This window comes from Phascolarctos cinereus, unplaced genomic scaffold (genome assembly GCF_003287225.1).
Source record: "Phascolarctos cinereus isolate Bilbo 61053 unplaced genomic scaffold, phaCin_HiC Scaffold_5;HRSCAF=322, whole genome shotgun sequence".
NCBI lineage: Eukaryota > Metazoa > Chordata > Mammalia > Diprotodontia > Phascolarctidae > Phascolarctos > Phascolarctos cinereus.
The window spans coordinates 52,924,839-52,950,654 of record NW_027555958.1 but is presented as its reverse complement, the minus strand read 5'-3'; the positions used below and the strand labels follow the sequence as shown (position 1 = coordinate 52,950,654).

Below are 25,816 nucleotides of genomic sequence, written 5' to 3'. Positions count from 1 at the left end.
AAAAATTAATTTTTTTAGCTTACAAAAAGTAACATCTGTTTTTTTAAATATAACTCCATTAGGTTGGATATTTGTGGAGAATGACTATCCAATCACTTAATAAATGGTAAACTTTAAATAATTTGGCATACCAGTGGACTTAAGAAATTTAACAGCAATTTAAACAAGGGGTTATCGGAAAGGAGTAGATTTTCCTAAGCAAAAGTTTCAGACAAACCTCCCACCTGAATACAAAACAAAGTCTGAGACTGAATCACAAGAAAGTGGCAAGCTTTCAATGGCAGAATAATCTTCACAGGTACCGGTGAACCCTCATCTACCCTGCATTTCTCAATTTTATCCACAAAGATAATTTGTCACAAGGAGGTTGCCAAATGTTACCATCACCTTTACTTTCATCTGGCTTCATAATTACCATTATACCCTCTGAACATGACATTAAAACTAACTTGCATATTGAAATTTTTCACGATTAAGAGCTGAGAGCACTGTAAATTACTTTCAATCAAAAACACATTTCAAGCCTTTATTTTATTTTACGTAGGGAAGGGAGGATAAACCACTCACTGTACAGACTTATTCAACCTGAGATGTAAAGAGCTGTTTCAAATGGCTCCAATAGTAGAAGACAGATGACAGAGAACCACAGTGTAGTGAACACCATGTTATACACCTTAACAAGTAACTTGACTTTATGCCAATGAACAACAACTCCATTAAAATATTACTACAGTCAGTTAAAGAACAGGGTTACCTATTTGTATGACTCCAAGTGGCACCGATGGCATATTTTAAGGCATAAAAGTTGGGCTAACAGTTCATTTGCTTTTGCATGAGAAGACACATATTTAGGTCAAAGGGACAGGAGTGCTTTCAATAAAATTGTATTCAGATACCGGATAGCCAGTTCTCAAACCATAACTAAGTCTGTCCCTCTAAACAGCATCCACAGGAAAGATAAATTGGCATCACTGGTACTCAGAAACACAGGATTCCTGGGGGATATTTTGATCTTGGAGCTGAAGGTAAAATGCTGTGATAATAGCAATACAATTTTTTCGTGACTGTGCAAAAGAAACCTATCACAAAACACTTTAGACAATACACTGTTCCTCCATGACACAAAACTATGTTGAGTAAAGTTTAGGAAGGTTGGACTTTTTGTCCTGAACCTCAACACCGACTGACTACTGATTCCCAAGAGTAGTCTGGGGGCGGGGGAGAGGGTGTGAGATGTGATAAGGAAGGTGGCAGCTACAGGGTGGGAAGATAAGACAGTATTTACAAGAAATGTATTACCATGAAACCAAGACAACATGATAGAAGAACTTGATTTTAAAACCAAAAAGCTCAAGCAACACCATCAAATTATCTTCAGATTTAGAAACCAAAAGGAAACCCTCAAGAAATGCTGTCAAGGTATAATATTGTGCTAATAAAAGTATGTTTTTCATGGGCGGGATAAATGTTTGGAATTGAAGTGGAAATCATCAGTCTCCCCAAATGAGAATTTTAATTTATAATTTTCTTCTCCACCAGACTTTTTGGGGAAAATATCAAGGTGAAAATGGTAAAGCAGAAATATGAAGGAAACCCCTGTCGATTCATGGGACAGGTGGGACCTTAAGCACCACACCTGTGTTCAATTTAAGAAAAGAATAAGTAATTAAAAACTGGAGGTGAAGAGGTGCCTTAAATCTGGCTGGCTGACTTCAAGTCAAAAATTTTAGGCAGACAAGGTTGAAAAATAAACTCTAAACAGTTGCTAGAAAAAAAATACTTTAAGCCTTTGAACTGAGTACAGTGTGAAATACAAGATTTAAAAAACCCCACAGTTTTAAGCATATTACAATTTTACTATCTCTGACATAACAGACTATAATTTTCAAGTATATTTTCTTGGGATTGGCTATAATGAGTACTCTCAAAATAAGAGTGAGGACAATAGGTCACAAAGCCCCAATTCCTAGCACCAAAGAGTTTTAAAACATTAGATAAATTGAATGATACTACATATAGATAAACTGCTAGTGTTTCCTCTATATAAGAATATTATTCTGGCTAAATGCCATAACCTAGTTCCAAACCAAATAGCTCTGAATTGTCATACTTCTTTGTTTGGAATTCGATTTCACTATCTTAAAGTAAATATGATGTCTCACAATGATATGCTCTTCTTGTTGAAACTATCAAAAAACCTAAGACGGAAACATAGTTTGGCCAAACTGAGGTCCCCAAAATGAAAAATGAAGCAGAAGTCATCTCCTGGAAAAAGGAGTGGAGACAGCTCAATGAAAGTCATACCTTTACTGACACATCAGAAGAATGATATTTGTAAGAAGTAGGCTTTGACTAGCAACCAAGCTGCCACCTAGTACCTCTGGCCCCAAATTAAACCGGAGGCAGGAAGATGACACTGAACAGACAACACACAAAGAGCCAGTAACTACCAATTCCCTTCCCTGCGGGGTACTCTCCAGCAGTTGTTCAAAAGGTGAGCATTATTTGGTGACTTGGGAAGCACTCTCCATTGAGTCTTCCTTCCTCACCTGGAGAGACTCACTACTGATGGACAACAGTTCCCGAAGCTCCTTGTTTTCAAGCTGCAAAACAAAAAGGTGTTTGGACATTTCATCTTTTGTTCCCCTAAAAAATATCACCAAACACAATCTTTGGGGCCAAGGAACAGGAGACAAACTTAACATTTTTAAGGAAAAACGGGCCCTAACCAAGGACCAAGCTTGAGACCTGAGGAATCTATAAGTTACTTGATTTAGTGCAAAAAATAAATGATACCTATGTGCCATAGAAAATGGAAAATTTAGTGCCAGAAAATATTTGCATTTATAAAAAAAAAAGTGATTTTAAAGAGTGCCTTTTGTTCAGCCCTCTTGTTCTGAGCAACAGCCTAATTTCCTTCTGCGGAGGACTTCCTATTAAAATGTTAACATTCAAATCAAAATTATGCTTTTTCTCCTCCTTTCTACATGTTCTCTTTGTGGTTCCCTTCACCTCAGTCTCCGAGTTAGAAGGGGCCTTAGAGATCATCCAGGCAAGTCCACTTAGCTAAATTGTTTAACCTGGCATTCAAGACTTTCATCCTACCACCACCCTACCTTTCCAGCCTTATCTCACAAAGCTGCCTACCATAATGCTGTATTTTTACCTCCTTGTCTCTGTACAGTGCCTAGAGCTGAAATAACTTTATCCATCTTTTTTGGATACATTCTTCAGGGCCCTACTCAAAGGCCATCTTCTTCATTAAGAATCCCCCTGCATTTTCTAGTAAGAAATGATCCATCTTTCTTAGGATCTCACAGAATCACAGGATTCCAGAGTTAGAAAGAGGCACCATCTAATCCAACCCACACCCAAATTCAGTTTTCAATTCAATAAGCAGTTCTTAAGTATTTGCTATATGGAAGGTACTATGCTAATTACAAAGGATACAAAGACAAGTGAAACCATTCTTGTCCTTAAGTAGCTTATATTCTGGCAGGGAGAAGGAACACTATATTAAAAGAGATACTAAGTAAATACAAAGTAACATGGGGGAAGAGCACTAACACTTGGGCTAATCAGGAAAGAATCCCTTATCTAGCCTTTGCTTAAAACTTTCCAAAGATGGGGAAATCAACCACCTTCTGAGGCAAGTCATTAGATGCTTGGGATTGCTCTAAGTATGGGGAATTTTCTCCTTGCATTGGTTTTAAATATGATTCTGTGCATCATTCCCTTGAAGGCACACAATAATTAGCCTAATCTCTCCTCCAATAAAAAATTCTGATACTAGAAGGCAGTTCCCTTGTTTCATCTCATCTTTCCTTCTTCTAGGTAAATGTACCCATTTCCTTCATCCAATCATCACAGCCCCTGTTGCTGTAAGCAATCCTACTTTTTTGTCTTCTCTGATGCTGCTTTTTCCCAGCTGCCTTAACTGGCTGAGTGATCCTCTTCTGTGCCCTTTGCTGGATCATCATTCATCTCCCACTCCCTAAGCACAGTTATCTCCAAAGTACCTGGTACATGGTAAGTGTTTAATAAATGCCTGCTAATTATCCTAGGCCACTATCTTTTCTTTTTCTATACCCTCTCTCTCGGCAATCTCAAGAGCTCCAATGGATTGAAAATTGGGGCATTTGTCCATCTCCAAGCCTAGGCTTCGGCTATATTTCCCATTCTCCATAACCTTTAAGATATCACTGACAGTTACTCAACAGTCATGCCTGGTAGTTCTTTTACATGGGAAGACGTAGTTCATCTGGGCTAGGTGACCTGAATTCATCCTGAAGAACAAGGTGCTCTCTAACTCCTTATTTATACTACTTATAAACTCTATTAGCCATTTTGTCCTTTTTTTTTCCAGTTCAAAGTTCATTCTCCTCAGCACAGAAAACAGAAGTGTAATAAGGATTAATAATTAATATTATAATAATTTAAAAGTTCTGACCCCTCTTTCATCATCAGTCTTTACTGCCCTGAGCAGCCATCTACCCTGGACTTTCTCTTTAACCCAATACAATTATTTAAAACAAAACCAAAACTTTTTTTCTTGTTTCTAGATTTCCTTGCCAGCCTGAGCTCTTTTGATCTTACTGTACTTGTACTGTGCTTTCATATTTATACTTTGCCACCTGCCCTTGCTTCCATCTTCCATATGAATCTTTTTAAAAAATCTAAGATGCTCTGTACATCCACAACAATCTCTGCATTCAACATATGTTTTTCTTTTTTTACTGGAATCTTTGCCTTTGTACTTTCAGAATTTCTTTCTTGAGTTTTCTATCTCCCCTTGTTTGACTTAGCCAACAAAATTTTAGTCCACTAAGTCCTATTTTTCCTTCCTTTGAACCCCTTGAAATTTGCTTTACCAAAATCTATGGTGCGTATTAGACTATGCCCAGCTGTCCTTTCTCCTCTATCACAGACACTGCAATTTAGTGGTAACCCCTTTCCCCCAGGACCTATCATTTCTACCTCAGAAACTAGCTCCTATCTGTTGATGAGAATCAGATGCTGAATAGAAATTCTACTTGTTGATGCCTCTACCCTTTGAAGGATGAAATTACCATTAAGGCCTGTCAAAAAATTATTAGTTAGTCTACTTTTGGCAAAAAGAGAGCTTTAACCAGCATATAAGTAATTAAAGTTCCCCCTCCTACCATATTATGCCTTTGTGCTGTGATCTGTTATCGGAACTCATCTATTTTCCTATTCTGTTCCAGTGGTCTGTGTCATACTTTTTTTTTAAGTCGTGCATAACATATTTCCATGTTAGCCATACTGAAAACAATAAATAAAAAGAAACAAAGAAAGTGAAAAAGGTATGCTTCAATTTGCACTTAGGAGTTCATCAGTTCTCTTTCTGGAGATGGATAGCATTTTTCATTTGTAAATCATTTGGAACTGTCTTGAATCACTGTATTGATCACAGTAGCTAAGACTTTCATAGTTGACCATCCTTATGATATTGCTATTATTACTGTGTACAGTGTTCTCCTGGTTCTGCTCACTTTAATTTGCATCAGTTCATATAAGTCTTTGCAGGTTTTTCTGAAACCATCTTTTTTGTCATTTCTTATAACATAATAGTATTCCATCACAATCATATATATGATGTACTTTTTAAAAAAAAATTTTATTATTTTTAACTTTCAATTTAAAAAATTTTTTTTGAGTTCTGAATTCTCTCCCTCCTTCCATATACCATTCCCTACCTACTGAGAAGGCAAGCAACATATCAATTACACATGTGAAATCATGCAAAACATTTTTGACTATTTAGCAATATTGCAAAAAAAAAAGCAAGAAAAGTAAAGTGAAAAAATTATACTTCGATTTGCACTCAAGAGTTCATCAGTTCTCTCTGGAGGTGGATAGCATTTTTCATCATGGAGCTTTTAGAGTTGTCTTGGATCACTGTATTGATCAGAGTAGCTAAGACTTTCACAGCTGCTTATCCTTACAATACTGCTGTTACTGTGTACAATGGTCTTCTGGCTTTGCTCACTTCACCATCAGTTCATATAAATCTTCCCAGGTTTTTCTGGAACCATCCTGCTTGTCATTTCTCATAGCACAATAGTATTCCATCATATGTGGTATACTCTTGATGACAACCATGCTTCTGTTTCTGTCTCCATGATTTGTACCTACTCCATCTTATTTGCTTACCCTGGTTCCCTGAATTTTTTCACATTATATTCTTTTACAGTGCTACCAAGCTTTCTCTTCAGGTATCCTCTCCTTTCCCCCTCCCTCCCCTAGACTTTTATCTGTCTGGTTGATTTTGAATAAGGTGTACCCTTCCAGAACAGTATTCTGATCTTGGGTTTCATATGACCAAGGTTCAGTGATACCTATGAGGCCAAATGTGCCTTCTTATAATAGAACCTCTAGGTGTTTTTTTCTCTTACCCAAACTTTGTGCATTTCTATGTAGACATTTGAGGGTATGGGCCTGGCCCTTTTCTTGGATTTTTATCTCTTGTGAACCAATGGATGCCTCAGTTACTATTCTTCCTCAACGGTAGCTATATCCTATGGCAGAGGTGTCAAACTCCTGACCTCCAAACTCCCAACTGCTGTGGGAACCAGATTAATATGTAACTGGAAAATGTTTAACAAAATAAAAATACAACATAGATAATGTTAATTTGTGATTCTGAAAAGCTATATATGCTGCCTGCAGGGGTTTCTAGTCGAGTTTGACACTACTGCTCTATGGTATCTAGCTTAGTGGCTATGTGTTGGGCTGTTTTCTCCTTCCATTGTCACTTTTAGTTCAGTTTTTAGGCCCAGTGTTTCTCAAAACTACTCAAATCCAAAATTTTTTAGTCAACACCCCAGGGCTTTATGACCTAGCTCCAAATTACCTTTCCTGTATTATATCACAGAGCTACTCAACAGGAACTTAATACTCTAAAATCTAACTAGATTATGAACTTATTCCCTGAAAAGACACTGACTTTATCACTTCTTTACTTTTTCTCAGGCTGTTTTTCCCCACCAGGATTTCTATCCTCTCATCAATTCCTAGAGAAACTACCTAGCATTTAAATTAAGGTTCAACTCAGATTCCCTCTCTCCTATGATGGCTCCCCTGATCCTCCCAGCCAGCTCCTCCATCCTGTTCTCATTATAACGTTTAGTTTGTTTCATTTATGCAGAGATTAATATGGTATTGTAATATAGCTGCATCATTTCACATTATTATCCTTTCTATACTTTATGCTAGAGTCAAAATGGACTATAAATAGCCTTCCTCTGAACCCTCATTCAGGTCCCACTTTTCCTAGCCTCTGTACGTTTACCTACAAGTTCCCTACACCTGAACTGCTGTCTCCTCTATCTCTGTTGAAATCCTCTTTTCAGATCCATTATCAAATGTTATCTTTTATAAAATTTTCTCTAATTCCTTATTTTGCAAATGTTCTTTCTGTGGCCTTGAATAACATTATATGCACCTTGCTTTTATGTGTACATGTTATACACACACACACACACACACACACACACACACACACACACAAAACTTTTCTTCCTGGAAACTGATTGATATCAAAGTTTTCATGTTTCTTGATCAGAACCTCCATACTATCTAGCAATTATATAAATATGAATTAACATTTGTACCTTTCCTTTGCATAAATATGTAAAAAATACAAATGTTATTCCTACTTAAAATAATGCATATGTATGTATCCTGCCTCAGACACACACTGCCTGTGTGACCCTGAGCAAGTCACTTAACCTCAGTATTCTAGGTAACTCTTTAAGAATCTAAGTTTCAAGAAAGGTACTAATTTGCATACATAGGCAGTTTCCTAACCAGGGAGTTAACTGTATCACTGAAATCATAGGTTCAGTCCTCATCTCTGTCCTTGTGTATACAAACAAACACATACGTTTCATTCTATTTTGTATGTAAGTTTTATTATGTTATTGTATTACATGTGTGTTGTCTTTGCTACACCAGCTCTTTAAGGGCAAAGATGGTATCTTGCTGAATCTGTATACAGAGGCAGCATGAATAGTGGAGAAAGGGCTAGCCTGAGGGTCAGGATGACCCAAGTTCAAGTCCTGCCTCTGAACCATGTTAGCTATATGACTGTGGATAATTCATTTGCTCTTTCGGTGCCCAGACAACTTTCTAAAATGATAAACTGTAGAACAGTTTCTGATCTCAATTGGTAGAGGTAGTTTCCTCACATCAGTGAATTTACAGATCTGAAGGAAAAAAAATCTTCCTTAAACACAGAACTCATAAGAAATCTTTAATAAATTTTAGTTGAACTGAAATGGGTTAATGTCATACCTCTGCTAGCAGGCACGAATCAATCCAAAAAACCTTTGTTAAGGAACTACTTGCTAACTGTATGAGTTCCTTGAAGACAGGGACCATATTTTGTTTTGTCTTTGTGTCTACTTTGCTTTATACCTACTTCAGTGGGTCTGTAATCTCATCAACATGAGTACCCCCTTCGAAGGAAAGACTGCAACCCATCCACACCTCTTTCTCCCTGATTCTTGTCCTTTTCCTCCAGGCCTCTTAATATTACACAGACACCAATGGAACATGTAAGCTGACTCTGTTCTTGCTACCTGACCTTACTTCCTTGTGTAGTTATACATCTCTGATATTTTCTATACAGCTCTTTTTTGTGCATTTTGTTATGTGTACCATACATCATTCCGGTGCTATATGGATAACTATAATTTTTATATCATGGAAGTTGTATTTCATGATTTATGGTCATATATCATCACTTGAAGAATATTTATATTAAAAAGATATGTATAGAGCTTGGCCCTAAAGAATACATGAGAAGGCACAGTTGAAGACTATGAGGGTCGAATGATGCAGATGTGAGACATTTTTGACATGTTGGTTGGTTTTTTCCCCTCTTGATTTTTTATAAAAGAGAATTCTCTGGAAAGGACATATGCATGGTATAAAATGTAAGTACTGTCAAAGTCCAGATAAGGGGTAGATCACTGAAGGCTAGGATAATTAGGACAGCTTCATGAAAGAGAAGAGATTTGAAGTGGTCCTTGAAGTATGGGTAAACTTGGATAGGCATTCCATGCAAAGGAAGAAACATGAATAAAAGCACAAGTGAAAATGAGCATGACATGTTAAGTAAAATCAATATTATTACAATGTAGGGTATGAAGTTTGAACAATAAGGGTTAGGGGTCAGGTTATGGATGACTTTGAAAGAACAGAGTTTAGACTTGATAGAAAGCCTAAAAGTGATATGATAAAAACAGGAGTTTTTAAAAGATTAGCCTGGTAGCAATATGGATGAATGGATTAGAAAGAAGAGAAATTGAAAGCAAGAAGATCAAGAGGAGTCATGAGGTGAGGTTGGCCTAGACCAGTGTGGTGGAGTGAAAGAACAGTTGTGAAAGACATTTTGAAGTTTGCACTTGGTGACTGACTGATATGGGGACTAACGAATTAGGCATGAATTTAAAATTTGACAAGCTAGACCATGAAATCTTTGAGGACAGAGACTGAATCTTATACCTCTTTGTATCATTAGTACCTAATCTGGCCACTGGACCCAGATGGCTGCGGAGGAGAAAATGAGGCTGGTGACTTTGCACAGCCCTCCCTTACTTAAATCCAATTCACTTGTATGTCTTGGCATCACCTCCCTGATGTTATGGTCCTCTTTGAGATCGAAGGAAAAACAACAACTCAGTCCTACCCTGAATGTAGTAGGCCCTCAATAAATGCTAATGATTTGAAGATAACAGTGCCATTGACAGAAAAAGGGACAATGAAAAGGGGGGATAATTTCAGAGAAAAGACAATGACTTTGGTTTTGGAAATGAGTCTGAGGTGGTGACAGAACACCTAAGTGAAGACATCCAGGACAAGTTAGAGAGCTGGGACTGGAGTGGAATATGAAGGTAAAACTTGTAGTAAAATGATAAAAGGCTTTACTTAAAAAAAAAAACAGAATTAAGAGATTAATCAAAACAACTTTTTATTGAATTCCAGATACCAGCAAGAGTTTTCTTGTTCTAGAAAGTTACACTACATAAAGGAGTTGCTGGTCAAACGAGATAGTTTTGTACAATAAATTTGTGGAAAAGTCTGCATTCTAATGAAATATGAATTACTGAACATTTTCATAGAAACATAGCTTTATTACTTTGAAAACAAATAAGCTGTTAAGATATTTTTAGATATATAAAGTTCCTATTGGGTCTGCCTTTAAAGAATAAGTGGCTCATCTGTAATTAGTATCTAACAGAATAGAAATAATGTCCTTAAAAATAATTTTCTTCAGTTGGTTAGACATGCCTCTATAACCTCATTTAAGTCAAGGGTACATTTAGAAAAATAAATTTCAGCCCAACCCTAGTTGAATTATTCCAAATTCAAAAAGAAAAGTCGAAATTAACAAGGTTTTACTATGAAGTTAAATGCTCCATTAAATGTAATGTTCTTCAACAAACTAACCGAGGATAACTCAGCCTGTTACCTTTATAAGGGAAAAAAAATGCAGTTATCACAAAGACAAGAACTATATGACAAAAGTAAGAAGGAACATGCTATAGGACAGACAGGTGATCTGAGTCAGAGGTTTGAGACCAGGGCTGAAGTCTGCTTATCACATGCATAGGCTGTGTAACCCTGGACAAGTCACTTCATGTGGCATTGTCCCACATAACACTCTACTACTCTAGGTGACAGAATAGCTGCTGATTTGTATTGGTAGAAGGTATTTCCTTAACAGGTGTTCACTAAATAGGTTCAGGCCAAAAACCCTTGCCCAGGCAGGGGATCACGTAGGCAGATTTTAATAGATGTTTAAGAGACTGTCTCAAATGCCAAAATCTAAACTGCTGGGGGACACCTTCGGTCGGTAACTCTGTTGTTGTTGTTCATTCATTTCAGATGTGTCTGACTCTTGATGACCCCATTTGGGTTGTTGGGTTTTTTTTTTGCAAAGATACTGGAGTGGTTTGCCATTTCCTTCTCCAGTTCATCTTACACATAAGGAAACTGAGGCAAACAGGGTTAACTGACTTGCCCAGGGTCTCCCAGCTAGTAACTGTTTGAGGCTGGATCTGAACTCAGGAAGGAGTCTTCCTGACTCCAGGCTCAGTGGCTGCTCAGGTGACGTTTAGTTAGCTATATAACTAGCATTTAGGTAGTGCTTTAATATTTGCAAAGCATTTCACAAATGTTATCTCATTTTCTTTACTTTTAACAACCCTGGAAAGTAGGTGCTATTATTAATCCCAGTATGCAGGTTAGGAAACAGAGGCAGACAGGTTAATTGACTGGCCCAGGGTCACACAGCTAGAAAGTCTCTGAGACTGGATTTGAACTCAGGTCTTTCTGATTGCAGGTCCAGTGATCTCTGTCCATTGTACCATAGAACTGTGCTTTTTATCACTAAGCAATTTGTAGCACTCTTTTCAGCACTTAATCATATACTGTCTTAATATTCTTATTTAATTATTTGTGGTGCATATATCCTGTCTTTTACAAGAGTTATCTGAAAACAGAGACTTATGCCTTATTACTGCTTATCCATCTAATTCTGGGCAATTATGCAATTAAATAATTAACTGGATGAAAGACAAGTAGAGAAGATGAAAGGAATTAGACCTTCTTCAATGTAGATTTAACATCCTTTCAAGGGAAACAGGCCTACTTAGAAATCCTTAAATAATGCCTGCATGTAACCCTAACCTCTAGCCTACAAATTTTAAACAAGTCCATTTAGTAAGGAGAAAAAGATGGAGTCTTAGCCTAATCCTCCTTTTAGAAATTGCATTTAGAGGGCTGGAAGCCTAGTTTCCCCAGATTGGCACAATATTTGTATTTTGAGTATCACAACACTGAAATTCTGCTACTAGCCACTTGAGTGATGAATTTTCTAAAGCGCAGCTCTCTAGAGCTCTGTTCCATAAGGGACAGCATCAACAGCATGTCTTTTCTATCTGACTACTGACTTCTTGTGCAATTTTGTTTTTTCCTTTCCCAAAATATTGAGTGTGGCCTCTCTGCTTGTTAGGGCTCTTGGGCATTTTCAGTGATCAAGACAGTTTTCACTGCAAAAAGGAAACTCTTGCACAACAGACTACACAGCAATTTCCCTTCTGTGATCACCACTCCCCTTGTGCTGAGCAGGCCTAACAGCTACAGCCAAGAGGTGCTTTCTATCCATCTCACTGACTGGCAGGAGCAGAAACACGAGAAAAGGGATAGTGAATTGGAAAGCAGAGTTCACTGTGCTCCTCTGTAGAAACTCTTCATTTCAGCTATGAAATCTCTTACAGAGAGCTTCTTCCTAGGAATCATTAAGCCATAAGGACCGAAGAATTGCACCAGTCAGCTTTTCTTTTAAAATATTATTTTTAAAAATGGGATTAAGAGGTTTTCTGCACTCTAAAGTGTTATGTAAAGACAGGGTCAATGTTCCAGCCAAACCAAACTACTTCATCTTTCCTGAATAAGTTAGGTTACCTTTTCATTTCCACGTGTATAAGTGAGCTGTCCCCTAACTTACAGTGCATTTGCCACATCTCTGTCTTTCAGAAGCCATCAACCTCTTCTTTGAAACTTTCACTAATCCCCGCTGCAGATTATTAGTGCCCTCTCTCCCTCTTCAAATACTCCTACATCGGGGGCAGCTAGGTGGCCCAGTGGATAGAGCACCGGCCCTGAAGTCAGGAGGACCTGTGTTCAAATTTGGCTTCAGACCAAACCCTTGATACTTACTGACTGTGTGACTGTGGGCAAGTCACTTAACCCCAATTGCCTAAAAAAAAAAAACCAACCCAAAAAAACCCCCAATACTACAGCTCCTTCTTTGAGCTCTCCTTTGCTCTCTTTCCTCTCCTACCCTGAATTATATTTGCCTATGTAGTGCTGTTATTACCCCATATAATTTGCTATAGTGACAACTTCCACCTCAGAACTACACAAAAAACCAAGTAGAAATTCATAAGCAATAGGAAAGGGGACCACAAGTCAGTACAACCAAATAAGGCCTGCAGATGCATGTATCCTACAGAGTCTCTGTATCCAAAGGAAGCAAGAGTCATAGATAGCCATAACAAAGTCCCAGGGAGTTCAGAAACCAATAGCTAGCCAACCACTCCAACCAAAATGTAGCAGAAGTAGAGTCTCGCTTTGGAACAAAGCTCTAATTCAGGAACTAAGCCTGGAGAGATGAAAAAAATCAAAGAAAACTATAAAAGAATTATTTGTTGATGCAGATATATTCTCTCCTGGGTTGGCTTTTAGGGTAACAAAAAAAAAAACAAAACTGTGAGGAGAGACTCAACAGGAAAAATGGATTTTCCACAAGGACTACATGAATACCTGGAAAAAATAAAAAGATAAAAAAATTAAAAGTTCTTGAGGAAAAAACTGGAAGGAGAATAAATAGCTTAGGAAATAAAATGGTAAACTTTATTCAAGTAACAGAATCCCTGAAAATTAGAATAGTCTAAATAGAAATCGATGACTTCAGCAAGAAATAACAAAACAAAATCAAGACTGAAAAAATATAAGAAAATGAAATATCAAAAATTACTAACCTGGAAAAAAGGTTAAGGAGAGATAATTTAAGGAATCACTGGACTCCATCAAAGCCATTATTAAAAAAAAAAAAAGAAAAAACCCAAAATCTTGGATACTTCATTTCAAGAAATCACAAATGAAAACTAAGCAGATCTATTAGAACCAGGGAACAAAGTGAATCATAGAAAGAATATATCAGTCACCTCCTGAAAGAAACCCCAAAAGGAAAAGTCTCAGGGAATGTCAAAGCTAAAATCCAAGGTTTTCATACCAATGAGAAAATACTACTTGTATACAGAAAGAAGTTCAAGTACTTGGAACCAGTCAGGACTGGTCAAGACTCAGGAACTGCTACCAAAAATGAGAAGAGACATATGTTCCAAAAGGCAAAAGATATGAAGTTACAACCAAGATTAACTTACCCTGCAAAACTGTACATAATCCAACACTGTGGGGAAAAAATGACGCTTTAATAGAGGACTTCCAAATGTTTCTGATGAAAATATCAGAGCTTGTGTGGGAACTTAAAAATGCAAACACAAGAGTCAAGAGAAACCTAGAAAGGTAAATGTATTTGAGCAATTAGAAGAGGTTGTATGATGATGTGGTTCCAACATTCTAATAGGGAGAGAGGGGGAAAATAAACAAAGTTCTTTCAGTACCTTAAAGCCTTCCCCATATTTAGAGAGTTAAATAAGAGGACAGAATCTGGTATTAGATTGGTCCTATTCTGAAAATATTAAGAGGAGAAAGAAAGGAGAGTAAAAAAAGAATATATTAGTGTAGAAAGAAGGGGGGGGACTTGATATTTCTCATAACTGGGGTGTGTGAGAAGTGTATATAAACACGGAGGAAGGAGTGGGAGGAAAGGACGTCAGATGAACCTCACTCTTATCTGAATGGGACAAAGGAAGGCAGAACAAACACATACACAGAAAGGGACAAACATGGCAATAGGGGAGTAGTTAAGAGGAAGAGTCAAAAATAAAACAAATTTCTTGATCCTACAGAGGAGAATAAAAGAAAATAAGAGAAAAGCCTCGAAGCTCATTCTCTCTCTCATTTATACACATATATCCATGGATATAAATCTGAGGATTATCTGCACAGAGATAATACTTGAAATCATGGGAGTTGATGAAATTGACCAAATGAGAGTATACAGGGAGAAGAAAATGAGACTAGGCCCAAGACTGATCCTTGTGGGGCATCCATGGTTTCAGAGTGAGATGTGGATGAAGACCCAGCAAAGGAGACTGAAAAGTGTTCAGAGAACCAGGAGAAAGCAGTGTTACAAAAACCTAGAAGGGAGACAGTAACCAGGAGAAGAGGGTGATTGACAATGCCAAAGGATACACAGAGGTCAAAAGGGATGAGGATTTTAAAAAGACCATGAGATCTGGCAACAAAGAGATCATCAGTAACTTTGGAGCGATCAGTTTCAGTTAAATGATAAGGCAGGAGCTAGACTGCAGAAGGTTTATAAGTGAATAAGAGGAGAGGAAGTGGAGGCAGTTAGTGTAGAAAGCTTTGTTTTGTTCCTTGATGTCTCATGGAGTCATTAGTTTCCACTTGACTAATTCTAATTTTTAAGGAATAATATTTTCTTCAGTGAGTTTTTGTACCTTTTCTCCCATTTAGCCAATTCTGCTTTTTAAAATGTTATTTTCTTTAGTATTTTTTGGTGCCAGTGGTTAATTCTTTTTTTCATAATTTTCTTGAATTGCTTTCATTTCTTTTCTCAATTTTTCCTCTACTGTTTTAATTTTTAAAAATCTTTTTTTTCTTTTTTCTCTTTTACAAAACCTTTCTTTAGGTCTTCTAGGAATTCTTGTTGGAATTGTTTCCAGTGTGCATCCCCCCCTCTCCCATTCCTTTCCTTCTTGAGGCTTTGCTTGTAGCTGTTTTCACAGTGTTGTCTTCTGAGTTTGTGCCTTGAACTTCCCTGTCAACATAATAGCTTTTTATGGTTAGGTTCTCTCTTTGTTGTTTGCTCATTTTTCTGGTCTTATTTTTTTTTACTTTGGACTTCATGTTAGAGTTGCTTGTGCTAGGAGTGTGTGTGGGAATACTGTCCTAAGCTTTTCAGTTGTTTTCACAGTTAGTTGGGTGGGGGAAAGTATCTGTAAGTTTTCAGTGCTTCCAAGGTGGAGTGATCATGAGAGATGTATGATCACTCCTCTCCTGGCCTGCATTCTTGTCTCCTTGCGGCCGCAAGCACTAGCATTCCTCTCTGTCCTGGAACTGCAACACAGGCCTCTGCACCCTTCAACCTTGGCCCAGAAGTAGAATGGGTAATGGAATAGCCAAACAGCCTCTAATTCTGCACAGGGCTCACAAAAGGGTTCCCTGTAATCTATTTGTCCAATCCCCTTACTGTCCCTGGGTGGGAAGCTGCTGCTGCTGCCTCCGAGCCACACAACTAGTGCTACTATGTACTGTGCTGTTATGGTCCATCTCCACTGCAGTGTTACATCTCTCCCTCTGACCTGCTAAGTAGTTTGGGGCCGAAAAATGTCTCACTCTGACCTTTTGTTGGCTATGCCACTCCAGAATTTGATTTTATGCATTATTTTAAAGTTGTATGCATTATTTTAAAGAGCTGGGAGAGTGCAGCTGGAATGCTCCCTCTACTTCGCCATCTTGGCTCTGCTTCTGTAAAAAGTTTTCTCAAGGAGTTTAGTTCAGAAGGAGAAATATATAAGATGATAGCTAGCAAGGATGGTAGAACTGAGTAAAGTTTTTTTTAAGAATACAAAAGATGTGGACATGTTTGTAGGCAGTAGGACCAGTAAGTAGGGAAAGATTAAAGATTAAGAAAGTAGAGCTATCGGGGGAGCAGTCTACGGAGAATGATGACATGGCATCAAGGGTACACATAAAGGGGTTTGTCTTGGCAAGAAGGACCACCTTGGGGCAGAGTAAAAGCAGCGCCTTACTTGAGCTCTCCCCCAAACCCCTCCAAATACCTGTAAAAAATAGCTCTAAACAAATTCTAGAGCAGCAGAACCCACAAAAAGACAGAGTGAAACAAATTTCCAGCCCAAGACAATCTGGATAGTTGATTGGAAAGGTCTGTTGCACAGGGCTGGGAGAGGAGTGCCGTTCAGCATGGGCCCTCCAGGCAAAGACCAGGCTTCAGAAAACCTGGAGCAAGCCTCAGGGGACCGAATCAAGGGCAGCTGTGGCAGTTTACAGACTTCTCAACCCACAAATACCAAAGACAACTTAGAAGGTCAGTAGGAAAGGTCTACTGGACATCAGTAAGAGAGGAGCTTGGTCCATCTCCACAGCCCTGGGGCGATGGCTGCTTCTGGCCCACAGACTGAGGGCGAATCAAGTGGCTGATCAGAGGGGGATTGCAGGGATCTCTTTGCTGGTTCTGAGGCAGGATTCTCTTGCTTTGCTCTGCTTGGATCTGAGTTGAAGTCCTGGGTGACAGTCCTGGGGCGATGAGGATCACTGGCACTGTACAGCTGCTGGTGGTGGTGGTGCAGAGAGAATCCTCCTCAAAGTTCCAAGACAGAAAAAAGTGCTTGTGGTCACTCACAGACCAGAACACAGTCCAGGAAAGGAATAAACACCTTGTCCTTAATCATACCACCTTGGAAGAACTGAAAATTTACAGGTCCCTAGAAGCATCTCTGAAAATGGCTGCACAAAACCCCCAAACTTGGGACAGTACATTCTCCACACTGGAAGTAGACCCCCACCTTAACATAGAGTTTAAAAGTCAAGTAATTGGCTGGGAACATGAGCAAACAGCACAAAAAAAAAGTCAGACCACAGAATCTTGGTGACAAAGAAGATCATAACATACAATCAGAAGAAGACAACAAAGTCAAGGCTCCTACATCCAAAGCCTCCAAGAAAAATATGAATCAATCTCAGGCCACGGAAGAGCTCAAAAAAGATTTTGAGAAGAGAAGTAAAGGAAAAATTGGGAAGAGAAATGACAGTGAGGCAAGAAAATCATGAAAAACAAGTCAACAGCCTGCTAAAGGGGACCCCAAAAAAAATAATGAAAAAAAAAAGCTTAAAAAATATAACCCAAATGGCAAAAGAGGTCCAAAAAGCCAATGAGAAGAATGCCTTAAAAAGCAGAATTGGCCAAATGGAAAAGGAAGTCCAAACGCTCACTGAAGAAAATAATTTCTTAAAAATTAGAATGGAGCAAATGGAAGCTAATGACTTTATGAGAAATCAAGAAATTAAAAAACAAAACCAAAAGAATGAAAAAATAGAAGACAATGTGAAATATCTCACTGGAAAAACAACTGATCCAGAAGAGATAATTTAAAAATCACTGGACTACCTGAAAGGCATGATCAAAAAAAGAGCCTAGATATCATCTTTCAAGAAATTATCAAGAAAAACTGTCCTGATATTCTAGAACCAGAGGGTAAAATAGAAATTCAAAGAATCCACCCATCACCTCCCAAAAGAGATCCCCAAAGGAAAACTCTTAGGAATAAATATTAGGAATATTATAGGAAAATTCCAGATTTCCCAGATCAAGGAGAAAATATTGCAAGCAGCCAGCAAGAAACAATTCAAATATCATGGAGCCACAGTCAGGATAACACAAGATTTAGCAGCTTCTACATTAAGGGATTAAAGGGCTTGGAATATGATATTCTAGAGGTCAAAGGAGCTAGGATTAAAACCAAGAATCACCTACCCAGCAAAACTGAGTATAATCCTTCAGGGGCAAAAATTGACAATCAGTGAAATAGAGGACTTACAAGCATTCTTGATGAAAAGATCAGAGCTGAACAGAAAATCTGACTTTCAAATACAAGACTCAAGAGAAGCATGAAATGGTAAACAGGAAAGAAATCATTAGAGACTTATTAAAACTGAACTCTTTACATTCCTACATGGAAAGATGATATTTTGTAACTCATGAGACCTTTCTCAATATTAGGGTAGTTGGAGAGAATATATACATATATATAGACAGAGGGCACAGAATGAGTTGAATATGAAGGGATGATATCTAAAAAATAAAATTAATGAGTGAGAGAGGATTGTACTGGGAGAAGAAATGGAGAGGTAGAATGGGGTAAATTATCTCTAATAAAAGAGGGAAGAAGAAGCTTTTACAGTGGAGGGGAAGAGGTGGGAGGTGAGAGGGAATGAATGAATTTTACTCTCATCAGATCTGGCTTAAGGAGGGAATAACACATACACTCAATTGAGTATGAAAAACTACCTTACCCTACAGGAAAATAGGGGAGGAAGGGCATAAGAGAAGGGGAGATAATAGAAGGGAGGACAGATTGGGGGAGGGGCTAATCAGAAGCAAACACTTTTGAGGAGACACAGGGTCAAAGGAAAGAATAGAATAAATGGGGTTGGGGGGGATAGGACGGAGGGAAATACAATGTTTCACTACATGGCTATTATGGAAGTGTTTTGCATGACTATACGTGTCTAACCTTTATCAAGTTGTTTGCCTTCTCAATGAGGGTGGTTGGGCATGGAGGAAGGGAGAGAATTTGGAACTCAAAGTTTTAAAAACAAATGTTAAAAATTGTTTTTACATGCAACTGGGAAATAAGATACACAGGCAATGGGGTACAGAAATCTATCCTGCCCTACAGGAAAATAGAAGGGGAAGGGGATAAGAGAAGGGGGGGGGGTGATAGAAGGGAAGGCAGAGTGGGGGAAGGGGTATTCAGAATGCATGCCATCTTGGGGTGGGACAAGAGGAGAGATGGGGAGAAAATATGGAACACAAAATTTTGTGGAAATGAATGTTGAAAACTAAAAATAAATAAATAAATAAAGGACCACCTCTTCGAGATATGTGAAGAAGGAAGAAGACAACTGAGTGATATGAGGAGGCAAGAAGCAGCTCTGGGTGGATGGCCTCAGTTTTTTAGAGAAATATAAGACAAGGTTCTCAGCATAGAAAAGGGGGAATGGGAACTATGGGAGGTCTGAGGAAGGATGAAAATGTTTGGAAAAGCCATGGTGGTGAGTGAGAGAGTGAATCAATTAGGGAGGCACAAAAGGATTGTCTTGCAGCAGAGGGGACAGTTGAGAATCTGTAACATATATCTGTAGTGGACTAAGCACAATTTTGTGATTCTTTTCTAGCTCCATTAAGCAACATGTGAAGAGTGAAGGAGGTGATGGTGGGAACAATATACAAAGTTAGAGTTTAGCAAGGTATAATCAGAGAGGGAATTGGGGTGGGGGTAGGAAAGGGAAGGTGGGGAGGGGAAGGTGAGGCACAGTGTGCAAGGATTAAATGTAGAGTTGAACAGATTTACCAAGTGGTTGAAAATGGAACTTCCAAAGAAAGGACAGATAAATAACACATTTGAAAGTATGGCATGGAATTTGTTATATATTATTTAAAGCAAATGGTATGAAATTGGGTCATACTTTCATATATTAGCCTCTTTTTGTGTTCTGTCATATATATTGAATTTTTTAAAAATGGGGAATGTTTAAGTTCAGAATTTTAAAAAAAATTTAATAACAAGAACAACAAAACAAATAAAATGGAATGTTGCCAAATTATAACTTATCCTAGCCCCAAAGCATAAGTTCTTTGCTGAGGTGGGAGACAGTGGGTGTGGAACGCTATATATAATGTCAGACTTTTTTTGATAAGCTGGTTAATTTTGCTAAACTTTTTCTTCCCCCTTAAAAAATTGTTATAAAGATTGCTCGGGGAAGGGAAGAAAAGGAATATGTTGAGAAATGTGGATGATTTTTAAAAAGGATATCAATAAAATATGTTTTTAAAAGAAAAATAGAAAGGCAATGTTAAATTCTTTTTACTTTTCCTGTTTCTAGAGTGAAATATTTTCATGTTCAGTCATTTGAAAACTTACTTTTTTACCTGCAAAAAAAACTCCCTTCAATGGAACTATCATATACTATATTACTGTATTCCCCTCCATGACTTATCCTTAAGCACCAGTGTATTAGCTTTCACTAGCTAAAATGATCAATTCCTCAAAAGTAAGTACAGTATATTTTATTTTTTTCCACACTCTCCTATCCTTGTAATCAGTCAAGGATTTACTGAAAACCTTCCATGTGTCCAACACTGAACATTATGTAGGATACAGAAAAAGAAAATACTTGTTGAATGAATATAACAGGAAGTCTCAGAGAAACATTTAAAGTAACTGTATAGATCTAACATGTAAGGAGGAAGGGGAATGTTTTAATCTTAAAGTCATTCAATTTAATTATTTTCAACAAAACATTTATTAAGGTGCCTAACATATGGAAGGTAGTGGTGACACAAAGATAAAAATGAAACAATTCCAGCACTCAAGGAACATTCCACTAGAGAGATTCAAAATTAGTAAAAGAAAATACAAAGCAGTTTCAAGATAGAGTGCCAATAACAAGTGTGATTAGGAAAGGCCTCATGAAGGTAAGCACTGTGAGCTTTGACAGAAGTTAGGGAATGAGATGAAGATGAGGAAGGAATGTATTCCAAATTGGAGGGGATCACTTGCAAGAGTTGGAATGTCACATACAGAAAACTGCAAAAGAGAGTATGGAAAGGGAAATAACATGAAATAAAACTGAAAAGGTAGGTGGATGCTAGCTTTAGAATTCTTTGCCAAGTGCCAAAAAGAAGAGTATGTGTTTTATAGAGGAAACAGGGGGCCATCAGAGATTGCTGAGTAAGGGACATGTGGAGAATGGTCTAGAGAAAGTATATCTGGAGGTAGGAGTACCAGTTGGGAGGCAACTGTAATAGTCTATCAGAGCATATAAGGTCCTGAACTAGGGTGGAGCAGGATAGGGGAGAAAAGGGAACAGATGCAAGAGATCTTACTATAGTGTTTGGCCTTAGGAAGCCCTCAGTGAATCCTTGATTAATGACAGGGAAGAGACAGTGAAGAAAGGGAGGGAGAATAAGCAAGATTTGACAAGTGATTAGATTTGTTCAGTGAAGTCAAGTCATTTTCTCCAAAATGGAGACTGTAAGTGACCATAAGGATGGTAGTGCCCTCAACAGAAATCAGGTAGTTTGGAGGAGGGATAGATTTTGGGGGAAAGATAGTTGGACATGTTGAATTTGAAGTGCCTACAGGACAACCTGGTGGAAATGTCTAACAGGCAGTTAGCAGTATAGGACCAGAGTTCAGGAGGGAGATTAGGGTTGGATATGTATATTTGAGAGTTATCTACTGAGAGATCAACACTAAGGTGATATGACTGAAAGATGATATACTTTTCCAATAACAAAAACAATATTCTTACCTCTAGTTGGGCTAGCTTTTCCTGAATCTTACAAAACTGGTCATCATCCACCTGAACAGCTTTCCTCATCACCTCTCCCATTTCACAGATTCTATCAATCTGACTTTCAATTTCCTGTTGAAGATATTAAGCATATTAATTCTGCATTGCCCTGCAGGAAGAATAACAAACAATACAAAAAGTAAAATGCTTATGAGAAGACTCAAATAACATGATCCCAGTCAGTCAATCAAAAAGCACTCTTCCTCCTCTCACATATCTAAGCAATTGCCAGACCTTCCCATTTCTACATGTCCATCTCTCCAGTCTAATCCTTCTTGTTTCCTGGTCCTGGGTACTTCTGTCTCACACTATATTGTATTCTATGTCAGATGCTCTTAAAGTTCCACTGTATTGACTTTCCCCAGCTAAATGACAAATTCTTCAAGTACTTGAACAGAAGTTCTATTTCTTTCACTTTCCTCTCCCTCTGCCATTCAGGATTCACTGAGTACTTCCCACCTTGCCAAATACATGCACTTTTGCATGACTATAACGAAAGGTCTTAGAAACACGACATCACTCAGAGTAAATACACAACTCTGACCTCCGTAAACAGTCCAGAAGAACTCAATATTTCTGCTTTTGATTCTTCTTTTTCATATTCACTACTCTTTACAGAATCATAGCTAACACAATCCTCAGATCAAGGCTATCATTAAAACATTAACAATAAAGTGATAAACATGAAAAGAAAGATAACTTTTCTTTAAAAAAAAAAGGTAACTTCTTAATGGAAAAAAAAAATCTTACTATCCCTGCTAGCTCTTATCCTTTATGTTTTGCCTTCTGAACTAAACTCCTTAAGAAAGCTCTCTACAGGGCAAGAAATTCATAAAAACAATTTCTAGATTCAATTCAATTTAAAAATGTTTATTGTGAAACTTCTTACTAAAGAATGAGCCTGGTGCGCTTTCAAGACAGGTTCAGCATCCACTGCTTTTTTAGCAATCATTAATTGTAGCATCTGTTTCCTGTACTTGCTCATGATGAGTTCCAAAGCATCCTGGTGTTCCTCCAAGGAAATCCACAACTCTGTGAAAGAGTAAGTGAAATGCACTGGCAGTGATATCTGAGACAGTGAAGAACCTCTGCCCTGTCTGATGCTGAAATACTTGACAACATATTTACATTGAATAATGGAGCCTATAATTTAAGCAATGGTCCATGTTACAAATCAAAGCATCTTAGATTCCTGTTCAACAAAAATTTATGATATTCTGTGGCATATATGTTTATACACATATGCATATGTCTTTGTGTATATCTATCTCTGCACACACATTTAAATTCAAAGAAAGTCGAGTAACATTTTAAGGACTTCACCAAATAGTTGTAAGTTACTGTTTTAGAATATCAAACTGAATTCATCTGAAAGTACTGTCCTTAGCAGAAACAACTCACATCTGTTAAATAAAATTATATTCACATTTATAATCATGGGTTTAAAAAAATCCTTCAATTGTATTTACTGAACTTAAGACGTCTCAATTACCTGACAGTACTGAAAAGGATCATCTATTAACTGGTCCCATTTTCCTACAAAGGCTGTTATCTAGTAAGAGATTTTCTTATTAAAATCACCAATTCGGAAGTACCGCACTATATCCTTGTTCATTCCCCGTATGGGGAATAAACCAGCCTAAACCATAGGTTCCGAAAGTATGGTATTTTGGACAGAAAAGGGGCCTGAGGTACGGCTGCTGAACTAACCTCTGTTCTCCTGCTGCAAGTCTCTGATCTGCGTGTTCTCTTGGGACAACAGGATGTGAGGTTTGTATTTGGTCATGTCCTTCAGGTCCGCGGCATCCTCTTGATACTGGTTAAACACAGACCGACCACCGCACAAGTAAGTCTACAGCGGAGGCTCGGGCGGGGGCCACAGGGACCGAGAAGACCCCCAGCCCGGGCCCCCCAACTCCCGCCTCGCCCCCGGGCCTAGGACGCCCCGCACGGCCCCGCCTGACCTGGTCCGGCAGCGCGGCGCCCGCCTCCCTCATCGCAGCCACCCGCCGGTGCAGGGCGGCCGACTGATCCACCAGGGACTCGGCGGCCGCGTCGTGCTCCCGCAGCCGCTCCAGAAGCGTCTTCGCGTCCGTCAGGATCTTCTCGATGGTGCAGCTCATAGCGGAGGTCTGGGGAGAAGCGGCCCGGCAGCAACGCTACTCACCGATTCCTACGCCGCCGGTTCCGGGTCTTCGCCCACAGCGACTGACGTCACTTCCGTAAACGGAAAAAACTCGCGCCGCTTCCGAGAGCCCCAGACGAGTCTTTCCCTTGCTCTGCACACCGACCGCCTCAGCCTTGCGCCTGCGCACAGCATTCTTGCCCGCGCGCTAACCCGAGTTTCCTAGGAACCGGCTCTCACTTTCCGGGAAGGGGAAAGGGAAGGGGGCGGGGCGGGGGCGGGGCCAACAAACGTAGGTCGAGGGAAGGGCTTTCGCTGCGTGACCTTGGGCAAGTCGTTTAACCCTCTCAGCCTCACTTCTTTGTCAAATGGGTATCATGTTTGCATACTCTCTCAGGTGATTGTCAAAGGCATTACTGAATGTAAAGCACCTTGGAAACCTTAAACTTAAATGCAAATTATTGTTATTGGTAGTAGTGATAGTTTTGCTACTTTAGCCTTACATGAATTTTTGTGTAACCACTATTTCCTGCTTGCCTGAATTTCTTTTATCTTGCTACGCCGCCGACCTCACAGGGTAGTCATGGAAATCCAATGAGATAGTATGTGTAAAGCACTTTGCAAACCATACAGTTTTATGTAACTGCTGGTTGCTGTTATTATTGCAGAGCATGAGTTCATAAGCTGGGGTCCACAGAACTTGTCTGTGAATAGATTTTGAACTTGGATGGAAAAAAATTACATTTTTATTTCAATATAATTAGTTTTCTTTGTAAATATATGTATTTTGTTTTATGCATTTGAAAACATTATTCAGAAAAAGTGCTCTATAGGTTTCACCAGACTGAAAAAGGGGTTCAGGACCCAAAATAGGTTTGTTAAAATTTTAGAAACTGTGCTAGCCATGCATTACAAATCAAAGCATCTTAGATTCCTGTTCTCCAAAAACATATGCATACTATATGGCATATGTATGTATGTACACACATACTTTAATAATTTCTACAAATTCAGGTCCCCAGTTCTGATTTTTGCTATTTGCAGCTTGTCAATGGTTTCTTTGAATTTGAAATTCAGCCTCCTAATGTTCAAACTGACCCTTGAGGCTATTGTTGTCCTCGTTGGTGAGAGTTTAATGTCTTTAGCTACCCAACCTCTCACCCACCAGTGCTTCTCTCAGGCAGTCTTCCTGCCATGATGTTCTTTGGTCCAGATCTCCAGAGACTATGTGGAGGAGATGCTAAACCATTCAGCTTGGAACTTCCTCCCTGGAATTGTACAGTCCTGATTCATGAGAGCCTAATGCTGTGACCAGCGAGAAGTATTCTAAAGAGTCCTCCTTTCTGTATCTTACTTTAGTATTATTAATTAATGCCATTGCTTCTGGAAATTTCATGCCAATTGGTTGCCCTATGGCTCCACTCATCCTCCCTGTGACTTCCAGTCTGAAACACCCTTCACTGGCCACCATTCCCCAGTACCCATTGTTAACAGGATTTTTACTGAGCCAATCTCTAACCAGAGAATGAGGAAACAGCAGGCCAGAGACAAAGTGCCAGTAACCAGGTAGCCATTGAATTAATTAGTTTCATTGTGAGGAACAGATTTGCAAATCAGGAATTCTCTTGATCAGAATTCCACCTCGATGAAGTGAAGACAGACAGAGATTATATACATAATTATATACATAATGGGAAGGGAGGGGGAAGATGGATCACAAACAATCATTCCCAAGACTTTTAGCCATTTCCTAAGACAAACCCACAAATGGAAGACAAGACAACAATTCTGGAGTCCAGTTTTTGGGGGTCTTTACATGGTGGGTCACGGGACCAGAGTTCTGTGATG

General features: G+C 38.7%; 1 protein-coding gene across 2 annotated transcripts; it reads right to left on the bottom strand.

Annotated features, from left to right (window-relative positions):
- Window positions 1-512: 512 nt before the first annotated feature.
- SIKE1 (suppressor of IKBKE 1) lies at window positions 513-24,060 on the bottom strand. 2 transcript variants are annotated; one of them, XM_021002386.2, is made up of 5 exons: window positions 23,808-24,060; window positions 23,554-23,659; window positions 22,733-22,875; window positions 21,802-21,915; window positions 513-2,603 (listed from the first exon to the last, which is right to left on the bottom strand). In XM_021002386.2, the coding sequence occupies exons 1-5, from the start codon at window positions 23,964-23,966 to the stop codon at window positions 2,502-2,504; spliced, it is 624 nt and encodes a 207-aa protein (XP_020858045.1). In that variant the 5' UTR covers window positions 23,967-24,060; the 3' UTR covers window positions 513-2,501. The 2 variants fall into 2 exon arrangements, with proteins under 2 accessions (XP_020858045.1, XP_020858057.1); XM_021002398.2 differs by lacking the exon at window positions 513-2,603 and adding an exon at window positions 9,981-13,356.
- Window positions 24,061-25,816: the final 1,756 nt, after the last annotated feature.